This window comes from Microchirus variegatus (assembly GCF_963457635.1).
Source record: "Microchirus variegatus genome assembly, chromosome: 19".
Lineage (NCBI taxonomy): Eukaryota > Metazoa > Chordata > Actinopteri > Pleuronectiformes > Soleidae > Microchirus > Microchirus variegatus.
Window position 1 is genome coordinate 14,753,781 of NC_139820.1, and position 24,583 is coordinate 14,778,363.

At 41.1% G+C, this 24,583-nt stretch overlaps 1 protein-coding gene across 13 annotated transcripts in view; it reads right to left on the reverse strand.

The window, feature by feature from the left end:
- The window catches only part of cast (calpastatin), a 61,464-nt gene that overhangs the window by 5,371 nt on the left and 31,510 nt on the right, over positions 1 to 24,583 (reverse strand). For 5 of the 13 annotated variants that reach the window (XM_083906226.1, XM_083906228.1, XM_083906220.1 and 2 more), the window contains exons 2-29: positions 22,831 to 22,899; positions 18,137 to 18,241; positions 17,676 to 17,786; positions 16,651 to 16,767; positions 15,645 to 15,689; positions 15,462 to 15,563; positions 15,062 to 15,142; positions 13,452 to 13,490; positions 12,587 to 12,673; positions 11,806 to 11,871; positions 11,570 to 11,695; positions 8,247 to 8,363; positions 8,049 to 8,153; positions 7,821 to 7,928; positions 7,607 to 7,720; positions 6,582 to 6,689; positions 6,388 to 6,426; positions 5,941 to 6,027; positions 5,754 to 5,861; positions 5,517 to 5,633; positions 4,337 to 4,450; positions 3,879 to 3,941; positions 3,689 to 3,790; positions 3,333 to 3,440; positions 2,908 to 3,000; positions 2,725 to 2,760; positions 2,505 to 2,642; positions 1,351 to 1,437 (exon numbers count right to left, since the gene is read on the reverse strand). In XM_083906226.1, the coding sequence (XP_083762352.1) occupies positions 1,351 to 1,437; positions 2,505 to 2,642; positions 2,725 to 2,760; positions 2,908 to 3,000; positions 3,333 to 3,440; positions 3,689 to 3,790; positions 3,879 to 3,941; positions 4,337 to 4,450; positions 5,517 to 5,633; positions 5,754 to 5,861; positions 5,941 to 6,027; positions 6,388 to 6,426; positions 6,582 to 6,689; positions 7,607 to 7,720; positions 7,821 to 7,928; positions 8,049 to 8,153; positions 8,247 to 8,363; positions 11,570 to 11,695; positions 11,806 to 11,871; positions 12,587 to 12,673; positions 13,452 to 13,490; positions 15,062 to 15,142; positions 15,462 to 15,563; positions 15,645 to 15,689; positions 16,651 to 16,767; positions 17,676 to 17,786; positions 18,137 to 18,241; positions 22,831 to 22,899 (2,592 nt within the window). Of the gene's footprint in view, positions 1 to 1,350; positions 1,438 to 2,504; positions 2,643 to 2,724; positions 2,761 to 2,907; positions 3,001 to 3,332; positions 3,441 to 3,688; positions 3,791 to 3,878; positions 3,942 to 4,336; positions 4,451 to 5,516; positions 5,634 to 5,753; positions 5,862 to 5,940; positions 6,028 to 6,387; positions 6,427 to 6,581; positions 6,690 to 7,606; positions 7,721 to 7,820; positions 7,929 to 8,048; positions 8,154 to 8,246; positions 8,364 to 11,569; positions 11,696 to 11,805; positions 11,872 to 12,586; positions 12,674 to 13,451; positions 13,491 to 15,061; positions 15,143 to 15,461; positions 15,564 to 15,644; positions 15,690 to 16,650; positions 16,768 to 16,990; positions 17,093 to 17,675; positions 17,787 to 18,136; positions 18,242 to 22,830; positions 22,900 to 24,583 lie in introns of all 13 variants that reach the window. The other 8 variants (XM_083906222.1, XM_083906221.1, XM_083906223.1 and 5 more) reach the window with 6 other exon arrangements.

Genomic DNA, 24,583 nt, shown 5'->3' on the forward strand with positions numbered 1-24,583 from the left:
ATAGAGCCTTGAATAATTCCTAACTTTACTAATGTTTTAACTAACCATTATCGATGTTATTCAGGTTAATGAACTGTTAGAAAATGCTTCTAACAACATGAACATGTACAGTTACTATAAAGTGTAAACAAATAGTTTATAGTTTATAACATCGTTAATAAATACTGAAAGTCATATGATAACACTTGTTGAGTTTAATTCTTATTGGTTTGATTAGAGGTTGTAGGAGCCATACATGTACATACAAGTTTTGCTTATTCATTCTGTGTTGATTGATGCTGGAATTGGTGCGCACTTGGGATTGGTACATTGGTGATGGGTGTGTCACGACCGGGAGTATGTGGCGATAAATGACTGCTGCCCCCAGTTCACTGGTTGCTGGTTGTCAGTCGTGACATAGGGTGAGCACGGTGGAGCGAAATCTTATAAAAATGATTTTAGTGTTCTGTGAATTATTTCCCTTTTTGTTAATAGCACGAGTACAAGTAGAATGGTATGGAGTCTAATGTGCAGCGTGTAAGCCACAGACAACTACATGCGTTCGTGTTTAGCCTACAGCGGCTCGTCATTGAAATCATTTAAAGCGGAACTAGACCGGAAGTTCCTATTAACGCTGTTTTTTTGGTGTGTATCTGCGTCATTACCTTGTTTATGAAGCCCTGACGGTTCGAAACAAACAGTTCGGCCACTGCTGAGAATGTTGTGTTTTATTGTAAATCACTGAAAATCCCGTAAAAGTTACGTAAGCAGCGGTTCTCCTGAACAACCGATCGTCCTGCTCCGGGCGGTAGTCCGGGCACATCCGGTTGCGTACATTGAACCGCAGAAGAAGAATAACGTCCGTTGTGGAGGTGTTTCACGAGCAACAGCGTCTTTAGATTCTGGGTCTGACTCCGGTTTAAAGTCATAAAAGGGACTGTGGCGGGGAGTCGTGACGAAGCTATTTTTAAACACTGTTATAACAATGTTTTGATAATGAGTAGCAGTGCATCCACCGTTCCAGAGGGGGGCGCTGCGCTTCTGAGAACGGATGTGCTGAATAGTACTGGCCAATCACAAGACTCTGTCTTCTGGGGGTGAGAGTTCACTCGGAAATCTCGCAGCAGAAAAACACCGTCAGAAAAGAGGATTTCTATTGGCTCGTTTATAGAAACTAGGAGGTTTTTGACCATAAAAACAAGTTAATGTATGTAAGTAGACCTCCATAACTAACATTTATGTGCAACAGGACCACTCTATGTGACCTTTAATGTCGATTGGCCGCCATAGAGGTCCTGGTCTTTTCTTGTTGTGAAAGAGTGATGTATGATGGGAACTGATGGAACAACGTAAGACAAATGTTCTTTTTACCTTGGGTTTGTCTGTTTTGGATTTGGACCCCTGGGCGTCTGGGAGCAGTGTGCCAGTCAAAGAGTCCAGAACAGGACCTGCCATTGGCTAAAAAGAAAAACAATTTCATCAACTCACATTTCATCTCCCCAACTTGTTGTTTATGCTCTTCCTCTATGTGTTCTTATTTTGAAGGGGTCCCTAATTCCAGAGCTTCAACATCCAGACACGACGCTACAGGTCAATTACTGTTACTATTACTACTAACATTAATATTGCAGCGTGTCCTTTACTGAGGTCACATGACGAGCTGGAACCAATCCCAGTTGACACTGGGGCGAGAGAATAAAGATGATAGTGATGATTATTGTGAATGTTATTGATTTTTGACATGCTCCTGTCTCCATCCCTACTGTATCTTATTCTCTCCTTTCCATTCTTTTTCTTACCCACATCTCCTACACACACTAACCTCCTTCCCTTCCCCCTCCTTTCCCGCCGAGGCAGATGTTCGTACACTCTGAGTATGGTTCTGTCAGAGAGTTTTTTCTCTCCACTGTTGCCAAGTGCTTGCTCATTGTGTGAAGAGTTGGGTTTCTCTGTATTCATTGTGCAGTCTTGACCTTACCAAATGTATGTTAGGAATTACTGTTATACAAATAAAATTGTGTTGAATTGAACTGAACAACTCTTAACAAGATGACTTTGTAATTAACCTGAAGCTATTTCATGGTATTAGCATGAGGAAGCAAGAAATGTTGGTGTATTATGATTTTTTCGCAATGATTTATAATGATTCATACATTGGCTTTATCCTCCACATGAAGGGGCCACTGGGCGCCAGAGTAAATCTCAGCTGACATAGGGTGAAAGGCGGGGTACAACATGAACAGATCATCGGTCCATCACAGGGCCAACATACAGAAACCAACAACCAGTCAAACTCACACTAGTGTCCAGTTAAACTCTGCATGTCTGGAGACCCAGGAAAAAACCCATGGATACACAGGGAGAACATGCACACTACCATTGATCGTCTTGCTTCGAGGCAACAATGCTATCCACATGTACCACCGTGTGGCCCTGATTCATAATCTATCCCCAAGCACGCACGCACGCACGCACGCACGCACACACACACACACACACACACACACTCCTGATTTTTTCTCTACCTTCAGAGGCTCTGAGTCAAGCACAGGAGGCTCCTGCTTAGTTGTGTCTGCAGATGCTATGACAGGTGCAACAGGTTTAGGAACAGCAGTGAAATCACTGGACAGCAGGTCCAAGGCTTTATCCTCATCCATGGTCTTCTACAGGCAAGAGAAACATGGCACATTAAACACAAGCTGCACACTTTTTGAATATCGTTACAGCATTCTGTGATGGACTAACCTCCTTAGGTGCTGCAGGCGTTTCTTCTGCCATTTTCTTTCAAATAAGATCAAAGTTTATTATTAGATACATTTGTAATTATTTTTTTCTCTCAAAGAAAAATGAAATTTTATCTCCAAGTGGGAAAAATGAAGGCATAGAGGGCCAGTTACATTCTGCAATAATAGCACACACACAGTCTACCTTGAGGTCCTCCTCAGTGGGTCTGTACTCTGGGGGCAGTGTGTCATCTCTCTCTCCCATCTTAATCAGCCTCTCTTCAACAATCTTTTTCTCCTGCAACAACCAAACAAATCAGAACACTCAGACTCTTTGTTTTTCTGAAGAGAATCCAATCTCCCACACAGTAAAATAAAATCAGATTCTTTCCCCACTTGGCTGAGCCACTGAAAATGTTCACGTGCCAGCACATTTCTATTTGATTCTATTTCTGAAGAGTTCACTGGCCGTGCTGCATTTGCATGTTATACTTTATTCAGACTCTAACTGAGGACTCCTCAGAGCTTAGTTTCTTTTGTATTTGTTGAAAACTGCACTGTGTGCCTTGAATTGCCCCCCTGAGAACAAATAAAGTTGAAATAGAGAATTTCAAGTGAAGCATGCTTTACCTTGACGACGTCTTTGGCAGGGACTGGGCTGTGCTGGTGAGTGGTGGGTGTGATGCCCTCCAGTGTGTCTGATAGAGCATCCAGAGCACTGTATCCTCCTGTCACCGACTAAGCATAGGAACACAATTCACATCATCACCATAAATAAACACTGACAGTTTGTATTCACATGAAGACTTTGATATAGTTTGTTATTTTGGCCTGAATTTTATTTGAGTAAATAAACCTGCATCAACTTTTCATTTCTACCTTACTTGTTTTCTTTTTCTTCTCTTGTTGCTGATTGCAGAATCTGTGACTACTTTATTCATTCTTTATTCAACAAAAAACAAAAAAAAACATTCAGGTGTGTTCACCTGTGGATCAGGGACTGAGAGAACAGCAGCCTTCACAGTTGAAGCAGAAGCGGAGGCAACGAATTCCCCTGCCAAGGCATCCAGAGCAAATTCTGTAGATGGCTGATGGAGGGAGCAGAGGGATATTTCTCAAATCTATGCAGGCAGGAATGATCATACTATCATCAAATATATCAACTGTATAGTGCACCTGTGCAGGAGGAGCTGACGGGGCGACGACAGGAGACTTAACGGTCGGAGCTGCTGAGCTGGTCTGCAGGTGGACGGAGAGGAGAAGAGGAAATGATGAGGATCTGTCTGAGGTTTTGGTTTTTAAGAATATTGCTGCTAATTAGAGCCGCAACTAATCAAACTTTTCATAATCAATGAACCTGTTGATTACTTTTCTTAATGAATCAATTCATTGGTTGGTCCATGAAATGTCAGCAAATATTCGTCAGTGTTTTACGAACCTTAAAATGATGATGTTCTCAAATGTCCAGTTTTGATAATTAGAAAATAATAATGATAATAATAATAATAATAATGATGATAATAATAATAATAATAACAGTATGAATCCCGCTTAACCTCACTGTTAGATGGACTTTTCAAACAGGAAACTGAACCAATGTTCACACAGAGAAATCAAGTGTACAGTGAGTGTACCTGTGCAGCAGGAGCTGAGGGAGTGACAACAGGAGCCTGGACTGCAGGAGCTGCTGAAGAGCTCAGGAAGTCTGCAGACAAGATGTCCAGAGCGTCACCTGTATCCATGGTGGGCTGCAAGAGACACAGGGAAAGATCGGTCATTATCAAATAACCCTCGTCATTATAAAATCAGTGAAAAGTGATGAAAATATCTCTTCTGACTTTTTCACCCCACAGAAAAACAACTTGCAAAATCTAAATCATCCAAGTTGCTAAGTGTTTAAAAATGAGGTTTCAATTCATGTCAACTTCAGCAACATTCAACATTCAACAGCAAACATGAGACGGAAGTCTGTCCTCTCCTCTCATTCTAAACACATACTAAAGTACACAAAGGTGTCTGTTACTGAGTTTTTGTACAGACAATAAATGTCAACGCTACAGTATTCAACCTCACATTAATTTTCACTAATCTGGTGACAGTTGAACAACATACTGCACACAAACACAGCTGGTTTGGACAAAGGCCTGCTCTCTGTCTCCCTCTTACTCTATCAGTGGTACTGCAGCCACCCTTTCTGTTCTTCTTGGCCTCATTCCCACATCTTTAGAAATGTAATGGTGTTTTCTGTGTGGTTTTAAATCATCACATTTTCAGGACAAAGACCCCTCAGCTATCTGTCGTCTGTAGTTACTCACTTGTTAGCAGGTAAGCAGCATCACTACCCATTTTGAACTGGAAATGCAGAAATTTGTGAAGTGTGACTATTTCCTGTTGAGATTATTATGGCATATTGAGGGATTTTAAATAAAATAATTTAATATTATTTTGTATAAGTCATTCTTATAAAATAAACATGTTTTCATACCATCTTTTATTTTAGGAGATATTCTTCTAAAATGATCTGTCCAGGGTGTGACCCGCCCTATGTCAGCTGAGTTTGGCACAGTTTGAGGAGGAATTATGGTAACTAACAGCTGCTAACAGCTCCTGTGTGTTATTGAGCCATACTTTTTAGACAAACTTGTGAAGACAAGACTCTAGAAATACTATTTCTACATGATTCTTTACTCCCATTGTAATTCTTTCACACTGTTCTCCTGTATTTTCTGACATATATATTTTGTGAAGAGGATAAACTCTGTATTTGTTTTACAGGGACTTTAAAGCCATGGAGTGAATTAAACCCAGTCTCACCTCAGGTTTAGGAGCAGGCAGCTTTTTTAGTTCCTCTTTATTAAACCTGTACTCTGGAGGAAGTGTGTCCTCCCTCTCTCCTACAAGAACACCCTTCTCCTTATTGAGATTGTCCTCCTGTGACAACAGAGAAGAGGAGGAAATAAGAAGATCTTCAGGTGAGAATGTGATTATGTGTGGAAGTTAAACAGGAGTAGAGTGATAAGAGGCTTTCAGGAGGTTGTTTTTGTCCCATACCGAGACAATGTCCTCAGGTCTGGGTTTGGGAGGTTCAGGTTCAGGTTTTATAAATGCAGGCAACAAATCACAAAGATCACTGAGAGCATCCAGAGACATAGAGGCGCCCTGAGGAGAGACCAGTGGAGTAGTTTAGAGAAACATTACAATAAAAACAGAGGACAGTGAAAGAAATGAAATATCTCACCTGATTAGTCTTGGGCTTGTTATCAGTTGTGTCTGTTTTAGCAGGTGCTTTCTTATCAGCAGGGGGCGCTGCAGAGGATTCAACTTTCTACACCAAACACAGATGAAAAACCATCACAGAAATGTCCTATAGCCTTGCTTGTGATCACATAACATGATAAAAATCTGAGGTTGTGTGGTAACTAACAAGGTGTCATGTCTTTCATTGGAATACATACTGCAGACAGAATCACCTTAAAGAGGAGGAGCAGGATAATTTAGTCATGTAATCTTTTTCATAAAATAAACTATTGCTATATGAAAGTAATAAACAACAAGTGAAGGAAGTATAATATTAGAGGTGAGTTTAGTACTTCTCAATTCTTCAAGTCTAAACTGTGGTAGTCAAAGAACAATAATGTACAATTAAATTAAAACATTTAAAGAAACAGTGCATCATCGTGGTTACCGTCACAATCTTGGGGGCATCAAAAGTACAAACTGCAATCTGCAGGAAAACAGGGATACATAGATTTAAAAAGACATGAGAGGACATCAGACTGATGATAGTGAAAACAACATGGCATTCATATCATTTATTTGAACTGTGTAAGGAGAGTCGTGTAACATTCAATGCAAACACTATGACAGCTGTAACTTTACCTCTGGCTCCTTCATGGTAGGGCTGGGTGCTTGAACTCCAGAAGCTTGAGTTGGTGCCACAAAATCTTCGGAGAGCAAATCGAGAGCTGACAAATCCTCTACTTTGGCCTGGAGAATAGAAACAACATGATTTAGTGTTGAATTAAGAGTTTCATATCAACTAAAAAGACAAACCCTTCATGATTCTAACAGTCTTACAAGTTTGACAGTGTTGGAAAAACATTTCTTTTCTGCCAACATTCGCTAACTTTAGGATACATTTGTGGGATAGTTCAGATGAGTTTTAAGTGTCATTGTATGAGATGCTACTACACAATCAGTGCTGACTGCATCAAGTACATCCCCTGCACCGAGAGCCAGCTTGAGACACATCGCTCGCTATCTGTGAAAATACACCTGATAAAAGCTACGCCAGCTTGTCTATGATAACTTGTGTTCAGAAGTTAGCAGATTTATCTCACTGTTAGACAGACTTTTTCTGAATGAAAACTGAAGTTTCTCTCACTTTGTAAACCATTTTCCTCAACAAACCAAAGTCCATAGTAAAAAAAAAAGGACAACACAGGACATGGGAGTTGTCGATCCACTGTTGCTTTCATAAGTAAGTTCAAATGTGTTATTTTGTGACTTCAGTGTTTGAAATCCTTCTTTCACCTTTACCTCAGGTACATTAAACCTACCAAATAAGGCAGCAGCATATCAGCAGCTCCTGCGCCCCATGAGCAAAAATCACAGATTTTCTCTATGGATTTTATTGTGGGAGAATGAGCAGTTTACAGATTTAGATTTCTGACTGGAAGAGGCTGTCTAATGGCCAGATAAAGAAACAAATATATTCATATATCCAGGAGCAGTCATGTTCTCACTGAATCTCTGTGTCTTGGTGCAGGGGCCACACCACACTTCAAAAAAATACTACTTTCAATATGAACCTAAGAGAGAGCTTGCATAGTTTTTGAAACTAAAGAAACCCTCTGTCACTCTGCCTTTTGGCTGCAGGTAGTAAACACAGTTCCACATTGTACCTGTATAACAGGAGCTGAGGGAGTGACAACAGGAGCTTGGACTGCAGGAGCTGCTGAGGAGCTCAGGAAGTCTCCAGACAAGATGTCCAGAGCGTCACCTGTGTCCATGGTGGGCTGCAGGAGGAGATAGAGTGAAAGATCAATCATTACTGAATAACCTCATCACTCTCAAGTGTCATTTTAAAGCCTTGAATTGAATTAAACCCAGTCTCACCTCAGGTTTAGGAGCAGGCAGTTCCTCTTCATTAAACCTGTACTCTGGAGGAAGTGTGTCCTCCCTCTCTCCTACAAGAACACCCTTCTCCTTATTGAGATTGTCCTCCTGTGACAACAGAGAAGAGGAGGAAATAAGAAGATCTTCAGGTGAGAATGTGATTATGTGTGGAAGTGAAACAGAAGTAGAGTGATAAGAGGCTTTCAGGAGGTTGTTTCTGTCCCATACCGAGACAATGTCCTCAGGTCTGACTTTGGTCGGTTCAGGTTGTGGTATGTCTGGATCCAACAAATCACCAAGAGCATTGAGATCATCCAGAGACATAGAGGCGCCCTGAGGAGAAGAGAGGAGCTCATCAACTATCCTTTAACTACCTAAATAAGAATGTTAGAGTTAGATTGGGGTGTAGACTAGAATACTGTTTACTTCATATCCAGTGCAGGTCACCTCATTGGTCTTGGACTTGGTGTCCACTTTGGTGTCCATCATAGCTTTTTTCTCAGCAGGAAGTGCAGGATCCTTAGCCACAGAGGGAACTGCTTTCTACAACAGCCAAAAGAGAAAACACTTAACACTGTACACGTCCATGCATATATTAAGATGCCTTGGAACTGATGCTTAAGTTAAAGGTCCAATATGCAACATTCTGCTCAACAAGACAACAGGAAACAAATATTAACTCTGTAAATATATGTTGTGAGCAGATAATGACAACACACTGTGTTGTGTTGTTGACTGTTTCCATGAAATAAATTAACCTCTTCTTCCCTGACCCTCTTTTTGGAGTCCCTGCTCGAAAATGACAATGCCTGAAATAGGGCAATGACAGTGTGACCTGGAGAGGCGTGATTGGGAGGAATGGCCTCCCCGATCTGAACCCGAGTGGTGTTTTGTTACTGGACTTCAGTGCTAGTCACAGTTTGTCCATAACAAACACCATGTTCGAGCATAAGGGCGTCCATCAGTGCACGTGGCATCAGGACACCCTAGGCCGGAGGTCAATGATCGACTTTGTGGTCATGTCATTTGACCTCCGACCGTATGTCGGGTGAAGAGAGGGGCTGAGCTGTCAACTAATCACCACCTGGTGGTGAGTTGGATCCGCTGGCAGGGGAGGAAGCTGGACAGACTTGGCAGACTCAAGCGCGTTGTGAGGGTCTGCTGGGAACGCCTGGCGGAATCACCTGTCAGGGAGGACTTCAACTCCCACCTCCAGGGAGAGCTTTGACCAGATCCCGAGAGAAGCTGGAGATATTGAGTCAGAGTGGACCATGTTCTCCACTTCCATTGTGGACGCGGCTGTTCAAAGTTGCGGCCGCAAGGTCTCCGGTGCCTGTCGCGGCGGCAATCCCCGAACCCAGTGGTGGACGCCGGAAGTAAGGGATGCTGTCAAGCTGAAGAAGGAGTCCTATCGAGCCTGGCTGGTACTAGGGACTCCTGAGGCAGCTGACGGGTACCGACAAGCCAAGCGAACAGCGGCCCGAGCAGTCGCAGAAGCAAAAACTCGGGTCTGGGAAAAGTTTGGGGAGGCCATGGAGGAGGACTACCGGTCGGCCTCGAAGAAATTCTGGCAAACCATCCGGCGCCTCAGGAGGGGGAAGCAGCACTCCGCCAACACTGTTTACAGTGGAGGTGGGGAGCTGTTGACCTCGACTGGGGACATTGTCGGGCGGTGGAAGGAATACTTCGAGGATCTCCTCACGTCTTTCCTAGAGGAAGCAGAGGCTGGGGACTCAGAGGACTCATTCATTACCCAAGCCGAAGTCACTGAGGTAGTTAGGAAGCTACCCAGTGGCAAGGCACCGGGAGTGGATGAGATTCGACCTGAGTACCTAAAGTCTCTGGATGCTGTAGGGCTGTCCTGGTTGACACGTCTCTGCAGCATTGCGTGGCAGTTGGGGACAGTGCCTCTGGACTGGCAGACCGGGGTGGTGGTCCCTCTTTTTAAAAAGGGGGACCGGAGTGAGGGAAGGATGGAGCGTGAGATTGACAGGCGGATCGGGGCAGCGGCAGCGGCCGCAGTCTGTTGTGGTGAAGAAGGAGCTGAGCCGAAAGGCAAAGCTCTCGATTTACTGGTCAATCTACGTTCCTACCCTCACCTATGGTCATGAACTTTGGGTTATGACCGAAAGAACAAGATCCCGGATACAAGCGGCTGAAATGTTTTCTCCGCAGGGTGGCGGAGAGCTCCCTTAGAAATAGGGTGAGGAGCTCTGTCACCAGTGAGGAGCTCGGAGTAGAGCCGCTGCTCCTCCACATCGAAAGGAGCCAGCTGAGGTGGCTCGGACATCTGTATCGGATGCCCCTGGACGCCTCCCTCGGGAGGTGTTCCGGGCATGTCCCACCGGGAGGAGACCCAGAGGAAGACCCAGGACACGCTGGAGTGACTATGTCACTCGGCTGGCCTGGGAACGCCTTGGGGTCCCCCCGGAGGAGCTGGAGAGAGGGAAGTCTGGGCATCCCTTCTCAGACTGCTGCCCCCGCGACCCGGCCCCGGATAAAGATTAAAGATTAAGATTATTAATCTTATTAAAGATAAGCGATAGAAGATGGATGGATGGATGGATGGAACTCGCTGTAAATAGATGCTCCCTGTGCAGTGCGTAATAACAACTCTGTGACTCTGCAGCGTCTTCAGTCAAAAGGACACAAATGCATATGACGCATTTGTGTGGACATTTGCCCTCCTCTAATCAGAACGATCTAATGTCGCTCTGTAATGATCAATCAGACCGGGAATAGTCCCCAAAGCATGCTGGAAAGTGTAGTTCTTCATTAGAAGCAGTTTTGTTCTGGTGGAAATAACTTGTTTTGATAAACAACAAAGGTAAGACAACATTTCTGCTTGTATTTCTTGAAAGTCAGTTGTTGTTTTGCTCTTATTTTGGGGCTGGATCCGTGAATCTTGGTCGTAGAGTGTTACAAATGGTACCGTTAGAATCTGTGAATTCTCCGCTGTCCAGTCGACACGTTTTTCTTTGTTTACATAATCACGCTGACGCTCCGGTGCCGCGTTTCTGACCTTTCTGTGGGTATGTAGCATGTCTGTGTTTGTTAGATAAGGTTTTATGACGCTTTTGTCGCTGAGTGTGATGCTGCATTAAACAGTCAAACACAACCCTATCATCTTCAAAACCTGATCGTTGGGTTTCCTGAAAGCTTATAGTTCAGGTTTATGTTGTGTGTGCCATAATTACGAGAATGCCACAGTAAACACAGCCAGTAACAAGCCACACACGTCACACAGTTAAGTGATGGTCATTAAAGCAAGATGGCAGAAGGAAAAGCTGCCTACTGCAGGGTTTTCTTCATACTCTTTGCTCCACAGTTGTAAAATCTAGTTTTTTAAACATATGCCTCATCTCTGACTATTTCAAAATAAAAGTTATTCATGTGGAACTGCAAAACAGAAATGTTTGGTGTGTGTTTGCAGTGTCTCTATAAATGTTTCACCATATCAGACTTTTAACAGACTAAAACATTCTGAGGCAACCTATAATAATCGTAAGGTCTTGATAATGTTATGAATTGAATGTCATAAATTGAACCTTTCCATTTCTGAGGCACTCAGCTCCAATTCTCACGTCGGACATCTCTGTTTGCAGGCTGGATCATGTTGCCCATGTGTGGTATAATGTGTGAAGTGTCTGCATTTGCTTTGCACCCACTTTAAATTCTGAGCATCATTTTTTTACTTCAATATAAAGACAGCGATCTGACCGGCCGACACATTTTTGCGTGAAAAGTACCGTGGTAGTTACAGAGGGAAGTCCAGCCGCCAGAGAGAAATCATCTGAGACTTCCATCTTGGCTTTCTTATCAGCAGGAGGAGCAGGAGACACATTTACAGGTGGGACAGCTGCAGAAGTTCCCTTCTGCACACAGACGACAGAGGAACATAAAAGTCTTAGCTTCTCTTGTCAGAAGCCGCATTCACATTATCACAGAGACTCAGAGATTTGTATTTATTTTCTTTTTAGTTTACCTTAACAGGAGGCGGTGCAAAGTTAGCAGGGCCAGCAGATGAGGCACTGACAACATGATCTCTTTGCTTCATGTTTCATGGAGAAAAGAAGAAAGAGAAAAATTTTTTGGGGCAAAATGCAAACCAAGGCGCTTTACACGGACAAAATAAAAACACAAAGGCAATCAAACAGAAATAACTATTCTTGATCTGAGGTGGTTAAAACTCTGTGGCCTTTTGAGAGAACTATACTTTTATTGTGATTTCTATTATGCAAATAGCATGTATTGGCATGTCCACCTCCATGTCCAAAGCATCTAAAATCACTCTCTTCGTCTCTCTTCCTTTGGCTCCACAAAAAAAGTATTTTTTTAATTATTATTATTACTCAACTGGGTGTTAATTGTAAATGTAAATGCAAAATTGGGTCCATGAACTATGAAACAATACATTATAAATATTCTGAATTCTGAATATTTTCCTGAGACTAAGCAGGGAAAACAAATGATGGTCCGGCTCAACCTGAATTAAAAGCCAAGGAGAAAGGGTAAATCGAGGGGCTGCTGCCTCAAAGTCTCCTCTCGTCTTCAGTTTAGTCTTCAGGACTTTCAGCAACAGCTGGTTAGCCGACACAGTAAAAAAAATACTAAAATGCAATAGTAGCCATATCAGATGAAGGGCATTGTACCATCTATGATTAGACAGGCCAATCTTGAAATTTTAACTATGCACCCCTTAAGACCGAGTATGAACAAGCAACTGAATGCTTCATGCTTTTCATATTTGTCTTGCAGACTCTAACCTCTGGCTTCTTGGCTGCAGCTGGAACCGTAGAAGTCATGAATCCAGATGAAAGGGAATCCAAGGCTTCGTCTGTGCTCAGTGGTTTCTGAGAAAAAGAAAAAATATCATGTCAGAAAACCACAGACAACCTGCTCTGATCAGATCTGTTTTTCTGTGACTAAAGCCTTTAATATTGGTTTTCTGACTTTAAAATGAATTACGACAATATCAGCTGCATGGTTCTCCACTAGAGGGCATGCCAGGCCAAACAATACCGCATACAAAAGCTAAACACTGTAAACCAGATGGCATGGACCAAAAGTGAAGGAAAAGTACAGACACACCCTTAAACTTTCCATGGAGACAACCAAAAATATAAATAAACTCCTCAAAAATGATGCAGACACATAAAAGCTAAGTCGATCCAGCCAAAATATGAAACATTTAAAACACAAACCTCACACTGGAGAAAAGTGTGGAAACAGATCATGAGACAAAAGCAAAGAAGACTCTTCGATAGCAAAGAAGGAGGGAGGCTAATGTGTGAGTAAACAACATATGGGTGGACATGGAAGTGTGCAACAGATGTATCAGCATGTCTGTGTGTGTGTGTGTGTGTGTGTGTGTGTGTTGCTGCACACATATTTGGGACTGGCAGAACATGAACAAACGAGTCCGAGCAGAGATGGTGGTTGTTGTTTGCTCAGGCAACACCCACCAATGCAATACAACATTCCCCACTGTAGAGGAAGCAGCAGATCACAGTCAAACAGCTTCCTGTGTGTGTGTGTGTGTGTGTGTGTGTGTGTGTGTGTGTGTTCATTTTGCTGACACATACAAGTTCAAATGAAGCCTCAGTCTGAACTTGAGCTCATTTCACTTACAGGAACATCCTTGGGTTTTACATCTGCAGGAACTGGAGCCTGGAAAACACACAAGAAAACAAGTCAGATAGCTTTAGTTTCATGTGCCTTTGATTTAAGATCCATTTCTGACAGTGGCAAAATAAAGTGTTGAGCTAAAAAGTCATCTGAAATAAGCAAATGCACAAATGAATGAATTAAAACTAACACAAAGCAGAAAATGTTATGCTCTATGCTTCAAACTAGGGATGTCAACTATTAACCATACCATGGTAAACTACGGTAAAGAATTCTTAAATGAATGTGTTTCAATTCAGAAATAAAAATGAATATTATATTGTATAGGGCAAGATGGAGGCAGATGATGATATGTGGGCAAATTTTAATTTAACCAACAATATCTGTTTGATTTTGTTTGCAGCCTCTGTGTTGCACCTGCATGGGGAATAGTGCGACTCGTCTGCAAAACAGTGTGGCGACTGCTTGTGGATCACCACTTTTCAAATGCATGTAACAGCATGGAGTTTTTTTTAAATAAAACATCCTCTCCACTGGATGTCGATCTTGTTGACTGGTGGAAAGAGAACAATCCCTAAGTCAAGGGTGATTGAACTCAAATGTACTCAGCAATGCATTTAAAACATACAATTGTGTGGAGCATTACCACACCAGATTTCATCAAACTTTTAACGATAATGGATGAAAACCTGGAGATATAAGAATATGAACAAGTGTCAAATGAGCTGCATAAACTGCAGGATTTGTGATTTGTCCATTGCATTTTTTCAAATTGTCATTGAAAACTATTGACTATGTGCATGGTCTCTTCCCTAAACCCAGCCGGACTATTTCCAGTAAGCTGTTAGCCATAGATGCAGAGATGTTCCATAGTCAATGTCTGAAGAAGTTACCAAGACTGTTTAGCAAGGAATTAAAGAATTGAGTGGAGGCTTGGCACAGAGGGATGCAGCAGTAAATGCAGCAGTGCTCTGTTGTTGACCCCCCTACAACGCTTAAAACACATTTATGGCCACGTTGAATCCTAAAAAACAATGTCAACTTTTTAACCTATATCACAAATTTGAATAATTGACGTTACCTTACAACACCCGGAATTCCCCTTAGCAACAACTGCTCGCCTTAAAGGGATACTTCACCGATTTGAATGTGGCTTTGTATTGCTAGAATAGCAGTAGTATTTTTAGAAAATGTGCTTCCCTCCCTCAGTTTTTCACTGAGTTGTAAAAAAATCTGTTTTCCATTTTCAAAATTTGCCCTACTGTGATGCAAAACGCGTCATTTGACTCACAGTAGGGCACAATTTGATAAGGGAAAACAGATTTTTTTTTTACAGGTCAGGGAAAAACTGAGGGAGGGAAGCACATTTTCTAAAAAATACTACTGCTATTCTAGCAATACAAAGCCACATTCAAATCGGTGAAGTATCGCTTTAAGTTATAAGTGATGCTTCATCCATTTACTGTTCAATTCAAGCCATGAACACTCCATGGTTCCCTGGGTTTGCCAGATAATATATTTGTATCCCAGGGATACAGACAGTAGATTATTAACTGTATAGATTACATATATATATATGTGAGGGGTTATAAGGGACATGAGGGAGAACTGACCATATCAGTGAATCTGTATCCTGGAGGCAGCGTGTCCTCTCTTTCTCCACACTTCTGACCCTTCTCAGTGGTGACGTCATGCTGTGACACAATCAATGCAACACAATCACTCACACCAGGTCCATGCTTCAGATTAGTGCAACCACAAACCTGCACAACTGATACCCACAAACACACATACACTAGGGCTGGGTAATATATCAATATTATATCTATATAGTGACATGAGACATAAGATATGGTCTTAGATTTTGGATATCATCACATCATCTCTACTTTTCTATTAGATTTACATCCTGATATATATTGATATGGAATGATGGAAAAAAGTATATTGCTCCAGGACTTTTTGGCCACATCACCCCAGCCCTAACACATGCACACAGGGGCTTTGCTGTACCTCTTTGACCTCTGGCCCAGTGTACACTGGCTGTGGAGGCACGACACGATCCACTGATGGCAGACTGCTGGCCAGGGCTTCAAATGGATCAACTGCAGGAGCCTGTGCATGTAACACAATTCAGTACACTCTAGAGCAAGCAACATGCTTTTCACAGCAACGTAATACTGCTTTAGTTTTTACCTCTTTGGCTCCTGTCACTGCAATGGAAGGAACCTCTACTTGCACCTGAAAAAACAGACCCACGTGTTCATGTAACATGGTTGACATGGTGGAATTAATCTGTGGTTCAAATTTGAGTGAAAAGAGGCGCTGTGAACAAACAGGTTTCATTTCTGCTATGTATTGTAGTGTAGGGACAATGGGATAATTTCATATCACAAAGTAATAAAGCAGGGTTTCTCAATTCTGGTATCATTATCAGCTTTTTATCGTGATGTACGATGAGATAATTATCTGTGTTTATGGGCGAATTGTTGTTAACTTGAACACTGTATGACAGAGCCCTTCTTGTTTGCAACTTGAGGTCAGGTTGGAGTCTCTGTGGACTATGTTGTTTGCAGATCATATTGTAAGACAGAATACATGTGTGTGAATGAGAGTGAGACAAGTGGTGAAGATGTAAGGGGTGGAGTGAGAGAAAGTGGACTGGGGAGTTTAAATACCTGGGGTCAACCATCCAGTGCACAAGAGAGGTGAAGAAGAGAGTGCAGGCAGGGTGGAGACGAGTGTCAGAGCGGATGTGTGACAGAAAGAGAGCAGCAAAAGTGAAAGTGAAGGTCTACAAGAAGCCAGTGAGACCTGCTATGATGGATGGCTTGGAGACAGTGGACCTGTCTAAAAGAGAGGAGGTGGAGCTAGAGGTGTCAGAGCTGAAGATGCTGAGATTTTCATTGGGAGTGACCAGGATGAATATCATTAGAAATTAGCATAATCAAGGGAAAGCTCAGGTTAAACGTTTGGAAAGAGGAGGTATAGAGATTATATTGGACAAAGAATGTTGAAGATGGAGCTGCTGAGCAGGAGGAAAAGAGGAAGTCCACAGAGAAGGTTTGTGAATGTTGGGACAGTAAGAAGAAATCCCTACAGTCCATGAAGACAATAATCATGTGATCTTTTCAGTCCACAACAGAGAATAGGACAGAAGTATCAGATAGCTTCCACCTTGCTTGGTTTAAGACTCCTCTACCTTTGCCTGTGTCGATTTAGCTTCTTCTTTCTTCCCCTGCATGGATGCACTTCCTGCTGCAGCTGGAACCGGCATTTTGGCAGGAGCAGCTTTGAGTGTTGCGGTGGCAGTGGTGCTCTAAAACACAAGAGTGATATACTCTCTTATCCCTTAAGTACGAGTAAAACATATCAAAATCCTCGATGAAAGATAGCAAATTCAGCTGATGAAAAAAATCCACCATCTTATTGAGTCAGCTAAAAAAGTACAATCCAAAAATCCTATATATTTCATGATTCACTATGCACAAAGACTGTAATAATGGAAATCAGAAACAGCCTTTTAAAGTTTCCAGGTCTACCTTGGCTATGTTTTTAGGTTTGGTGACAGCAGAGGCTGCAGCTGCTCCAGCAGCAGGAGCAGGACCTGTGGCAGTAGCTTTGACTTGGGCGACGGGTGTCGTCTACAGACAATCAGCCACAGCATCATTATTATATTATTGAACAAACACGGTGATGACAGATACACTGCCTTTTTTACAGCAGTGGACAAATGACGATGTGTAGAGGAATTTTGACAGTGTTAGTGAAAAAGGAACATTAGCTGTATAATGATCACTGATCATTATTTCAGTGCTTTACCACGCTTTAGCCCATTTAAAACATCATTTTACCCTACTGCTGAACACTATCATTATTATTATTATTATTATTATTATTATTATTATTATTAATAATAATAATCATTTACATTAAAGGGGTATTCCTGGCTTTTTTTTTAAAATGTGAGTTTGCATGAGGTTCTGTCACTTAATCAGTGCTGAATGTGTATGCATCCTCTAATTTAGTAATGGACGAATTGTTGCAGCCCTAAACAGCAGCACAATCTCAACACCACTCAGCGTGAGGAATATTTCTGCAGAGCTCGCTGGCTGTTGTGAAATATGAAAGTGATGTCAATTAATTCACACGTTTCAAATGATAATCAGATTACAGAAGTAACAAAAACAGCACTGAACAATGCTTTGACCATGAGGACACCATTACCTGTGGCATCTGTTTAGGACCGCCCCTCACACCTGTTGATGTCATGTCAATAACAGTAGCACCAGCGGACGACATGTCAATAACAGTAGCACCTGCCAGTGCGGTGTTAGTCTACAAACCAAGGAGCACGTGTTTAGAGAAAGCCATGAGAAGGTTACTGGTTATTTATGAAATCAGCTCCGCAGTCTGTGAAGAGCAATGCGAATGATATGAGAGCTTATTAAAGCGACAGTTGTGGACAGAGCTGTCCATTTCTTAGGGAGTCAGGGAAAACCTGCAGAGGTTCCATAATAAGAAGATGAAGCCAGTGGAGAAGAAGTGTGAGCTGCTTCATGTTGAGCACACACACCCACACAAAAGTGACACTTCCATACCAGGGAAACTGTGACTCAGGTCACATGACACCAAGCAGCCACTAAAAGCCTTCACCACTCCGATTTCGGCATCCACAGTTCTTCTACCTCTGCTTTAGGTGCTACTCTTCCTGCTGTCCCAGCTGAAGCACTTCCTGCGCCGCCCCTTCCTGCTGTGGACCTTGTAGCCATGGTGGATCCAGCAGATGCCTTCTGCAATGCAGTTTACTCATCATTAGGAGTTAAACTCAGCCTATGTAAACAGCTGTATGTTGGATGTGATGTTTTCTCGGTAGAGCTGAGACCATGATGACATCACAGTGACATCATTCGAGACATCTGGACACTTCCTACACATGCCTGTGCTAAAAACTGTAAAAACTGTGTTAGGAAAAAGAGAGCGTGGGTGGCAGGGAGGGGAGGGGCAGTGACATCAAGCCACAGTTGCATGATGACAGGTCTTGTTGGTGCTGCCCATCACCTGTCAGTCGAGCTCATCCTGGTGTGTGAGAGCTGAATGATGAGGAATCATTGTGTTTCATTACCAAGATGTGTCTATGAGCGATAATACCAAATAAAGTTTATTTTATCTGTAATTATACTATATAGATATGTATATACATTTCAGGGTCACTACGGAGGCCTTCTTCGTGCATTCTTCGATACCATTCGATGCAATTGAATTATCTTGTGTGTGAGTTGAATAATTGTGTGCATAATTGTGCACTGAATTTATGTAAACAGTCTATGTCAGCTGTGGTCTGTGCTTAATATATGGCTGTAGATTATTTATTACTGTTATAATCATCATTATTTTTTATAATTTTCTTCAAGATTAACTGAATACCTGTCTACATCTTGTCCAACATCGCACACCAATGCTCAAAAGTATCTGCTTCACTTTTCAAAAAATACATTTTCTGACAACTTCATGAGGCAAAATCCATCCTGATCTGTTAAGATGTTGCTGAGATCTGAAATCTGTGTCTGATCCTGTAAACATACACCAAAATGCATTCAAATCCGATGAGTTTTGAAAGCAATATGATATTATGGATAGATTCTTACCAAAATGTAATGGGAACATACTTGGGTGATCGACAACCCATCACAAAAACTGATTGATCAATCAAAAACTGTAAACAGGTAGTTGCTAAGAGAAGGACAAACTTACAGCTAAACCAACAATGATGATAACACAACCTCTTTGGTGGAAATAACAATGATAAAAATGATAATTATGATAGTTACAATTACAATGAGTTCTCCAGTAATTCTAATTGCTGATGACTCACAGCCAAATAACGTACTGATGGGGGACCAGAAATCCATCTGAGGTTGCTTATCATACATGATTATTATACCGTTTATAATACCACATTGATCATGTCCGTGTAGAACATCAGTCAATTGTGTAATTATCGAGGATTGAAAGGCACAGAGCTTACAACACTTGACCATTCTAACACTACATTGTGTCCACATACAGTATACTGCTGCACTTAATACTCTGCCACTGAAACATGAGGAGCTGTTCACAGTTATGGCAAAGCTAACACAAAGAAGGATCACCAAGGTCAGATGCTAACAAGAGTCCCTCACATTTGATCTATAAATACATGAGCACCTTCTATTTTCAACATTATAAGACCTATTTTTTGTACACAGCTGCTTCCAGATATCACACTAAAGCCTTTCTCTTAAGAGCAGACACCAAAATAGACAGGTGATGAAAAGACCTCGAGCTGACACTGTTGGTTTGTCTGAACCTACACTGAAAGACAGTCAGGCTGTGCAGGCGGCCCGCCAGGCTTTACCTGCCCCCCCGCCAGGCTAAGCGTTGCTTGTTTATTTATTTTAAATAGATTTTTTTATACACCACGGATTTTTCTATACCGGGGAACAAGGGCGCATGCTCCCCCATGTAATCAGCACAGCGCACGCTTGTCCAGGTGCCGATTGAAACCCAAGTCACACTATCAAGTGCGTCATTATTACGGTTACATTGTTCTTGTCAATAAAGATGTTATATTTAGGAATGCACCGATAATTTGGCAGTCGAAACAGAGCTAGAACACTGTGGAACAGCAACTATTAAACGCTGGAAAGTCTCTACGCAAAAGCAAAACTTGGCTGCATACGGAGCAGATTATGAAATCCCCACGATATTCACTTCACAGCAGAGAACATTCTGTCTCTTTGAGCAGTCAACTAAAGACATCAGCTCATCTGATGCATCTGTTATTCCCCTAACTAGCCTACGCTGTCGGGGGCCGACAGCAAGGGGTATATCCGCGAACTTGTCCAATCCTCAACTTTCCAATATACCCAAAGTATACGCACTCGCACCTGCCACTAACTGCTTTAATTAATTATTAATAAATTCAACAAAATAACTGTTAAATATTATGATATAATGCTGACTACACTTTATATATGTTCAAAGTATCCATATAAACTCGATATTGAACACAGAATACCTGAACTCATAAATTTCTCTCTAGTTTTTAATAAAACTAGTTAACCTATTATACCTTGTTAAATATTATGAATATTAAAATGCTAACCACACCTGCCATATCTTCAAAGTGTCCAAATTTCATGAAAAAGCATACACTATGTTTATTAAATTTCATGAAAAAGCATACAATATGTTCAAACTTTCTCCATTCAATGCATTAATAAAGAAATGGAGGCTTAACTATTTTTTATATGATCTTTAATAAATGTATATTATAATGTAATTAATATTATCAATAAGTGCTAAATAAATCCATGATATCCTCAATGTGTCCAAATGAGCTCAATAATAAAGAAAAAATGCCTTAACAATTTTTTCTGTGTTCACTAATAAGTTAACCAGTTAACTTATTATGTAACTATTACCAATCATAGCTAAAATGTGTTTTTAGCATAATAAATTTATTAATTTGCTAATTAATAATAAAGCTACAAAGATAGGGATAATTCTCAGGTGGTATGTGATGCCCATGCAAAATTTGAAGACAATACCTGCAATACTTTGGAAGATACAGGCGAAAATATGTTTTTTATATCATTAAATAATTAATTAACTAATTAATAATAATGGTAGACAGCTCAAAATCCATAGGGATCATCTACAGGGGGTATGTGACCCATAAAAAAACATAAGAAAATGTAATCTCAAACGCCTTTCCAGTTATCGCGTTAACGGCTAAAATCTGCGGACGCGGACGCGCGAGACCGATTCCATAATATCCGCATTTGTCGTGGATATAATTACAGCGCTAAAGCGTCTTTTACATAAATATTGAGACCAAGGAGTAAAAACAATGAAAAGTGCGCTCTGATCTTTAGAGTCAGTCACCACATTTTACTGAGATCTACTCGTATAACCTGCACTTCATCGCGACTGTACTCCATCCTCATCATAAAGATCATTATTTTTATATGGGGATCAAACACATAGAGAAATTATCCAGTCTGCTTTGGAAGAGACCGCTTGGAGACGCAGAAGCGCAGAAATAAAAGGGCCATTTGTCTGCACCAGATGAGGCAGATGAGGGGGCACTACCACTTTTGGATTTATAATAATAACAATAATAATAATGCATTATATTTCATGACACTCAAGGTCGCCCTGTTGATTTATTTTACCTTTAAATGTAACCATTGAATGGCTTGGTTTAAGATTCACTGGCCGATTACTTAATTAGTATTTAAGTTAAAAAATGTATATTATTTATTTAATTTCAAGAGTGTGTCTTTTTGTAAGACTCTATTGTTGCCGTTTAAGTATTGTTAATAAATGTCTTACAATAACGCTGTGGGCCGCTGGTGGGCTGCCCTAGAGGTCCTACCACCAGGCTTAGCAGGTTTTCTGGGAGAAACCCTGCTGTGAACTTCAAGCACTGACAAGTCAAAGAAAATTATTTCACTAACAGAAGAGAATAATAGTGCAGAAAACATTTTTGGCAAATTGAAGAAGACTAACCTGGACTGACAGTGGACATTGTGGTGTTACGGTTGGGATAACCAATATATTTTTTTTTAAGTTGTACGACATAGTGACACATCCATAGTCTTCCAAACTGAAACAGATCCTCACCTGTACAATTGTTGTTTTTTTAAAGGTTTATGTAAACACAGCATATGCAAATGTTGTTATCCACACAAAATGACTAAACACTGTAGTACATATGCCAGGCCCGTACATGGTGCTGTAACACTGTTACAGGAATACACCAAAAACCAAGAAGAGATGTTGAATTTTTAACAAAGCTTTACACAGAAAACAACTAGGGCAACTAATGAAAACAAAAGCAAAGTTATCATTAAGCAAAAAATCCCAAAAAATAGAATATTGGATGTATACACAAAACCCTGTTTTCAAAATAATAGCATTCCAGTGCTATCAAAACACCAGTTCTGTGTGGATAAAAAGCCAACACACAGAAAAACATGCTTTAGTGGATTCTCCTGAACTCTTTTTCCTGTGTAGGGCCCCAGTGTGTCAGTACCTCATAGACACACACTTCAAAAATCTTGAACTCTCCCTTCAAAACAAACCAGAAAAACAGCCATGTAGGGAAAAACAAACATTTACTTTGATCCATTGTTTGGGAGCAGGAGGGGTTTGACTAAGAAACTGGGTGTTTCCTCTGAGTTTGAATGGAAGGAAGAGAAGAAGTTTTCTTTTCTGTTCAGTGACTGAGGGCAGGGGGTGGGCTCAGGAGTTCAGCCAGACACGGGAAGTGAACAAATGAGAGCGAGAGAGAGCGAGAGAGAGGGGGACTGGGTAGAAGTGGAATGATAAATACCTCAAACTGTGCAGGGTTTCCAGTGGAGACCTGAGCTGCTGGTTTGGGTGTAGCCTGGCCTGGCAGCGACTGCAGAGAGAGAGAGAAGGAGCGAGAGAGAGAGAGAGAGAGAGAGAGAGAGAGAGAGAGAGAGAGAGAGAGAGAGAGAGAGAGTGAGAGAGGGATCATAATCATTTCAAGATTCACATTGGGGGAAAAAAGTAATGCTTTCACAAGAGGAACGACTGGTGGTAAACAATGTCACATGACACTGTGCATCCCTCACACCACAGAGGTGCTGCTTTAAAACACTGCATTCCACATGACTGGGTGTGACTGTTGTTCTTCGCTGGAGTGTTGTCTGTGGTCACCATGGCAACTGACAGCAGTGACAACAAATATAAGTGTAGAGAAGCTGACGTCAGAGACTGTAAAGGTATCACTGACATCATTTTAGATGTGATCTAAACCCAGGAGAACACAGCCTTTAATTCTGGCACTCTTGGAACTTTATAGACAAAATCACGCAAACAAGACTTTCCAAAAACAATCCTCTTCTTTGCCATTTTGAAAAAGTTCTCCATTAACACAACATCGTTTCAGGAAATGTCTTCATCCACACAAAACCAAAACCACTCTGAACATTGAAGTACATATGCCAGGCCTGTACGACGTGGCACTGTAAATTTATTCAGCTTCATTCAGACAAGTACACATTACAATGTACACACATACAGAAATTGAGATGGAATGAATGAAGTCATGGTGACTAGGAAAATAAACGACAATAGACCAAACAATCTCCAAACTAAATGAAAGTTTGAATGAATGAAAATAATTGTTAGTGGCAGTCCTGCTTCAATTAACAGTGTGAAGAGTTTGTTTAACAGTGAGGTCAAATGGCAAACATATTCTTAAAACATAAAAGTAGCTAGATTAGATTAGATTAGCCTTGTGTGAGGCCAAAGTGTCCATTTCTCACCTGGTCACCTCATACAACCACATGTTAAAAACCTGATCAATCCCTTTAAATGTTATCCTCCTCAGGTGTCTCACACACATAAACCACTGCATTGGCGCTTGTCACATGATATTGTTGCCATGACTGAATATGTTTTAATATTTTTACTTTCTTAAACTTAAACAGGGGCAGCCTTCTATCTGCACTTACAATGACCAGATACTATTTTATTTTTGAAAGACTATTAATTTATTAAGGTCACAATAAGTCATGAGGAAAGATGCAGCTCCCCATTATGGTACATTCATAAAAGAAATCACTTTACATTGGTATGAGTTTAAATCACTTAGATGAAATATAAATGTTTTTTTTTCATTCACGATTATGAAGATAATAGAAATTCACTATGATTAATTCGAGTGCTGATGAGTGCTTTTATCACAATGAGTGATAATATCGTATAATATACGATATTATGTCACAATAAGTCATGTGACGTATAATATACGATATTATGTCTCATCACTCAGAATGATTTCTGCAAAAAAAAGTTTTGATATCAAATTCTGTTGTCAAATATTTAAATACACTTACAAACCTGAAAAAACAGAATGACAAGTGAAATCTAGAGCAAGTACTCACTCTGTTGTCTCTGTGTGATTTCCTAAAGTGTGTGCAGTCTGAAATTGACATATAGTAATATATACTGTGATGCCAATCTTGTAACTCAATTCGTATTTAACTGTGGAGCCCAGCCCTGCTCTTCCAGGTACTGCGTGTAAAAAAAAGCACAGGGCCTCCACCCCACTGACA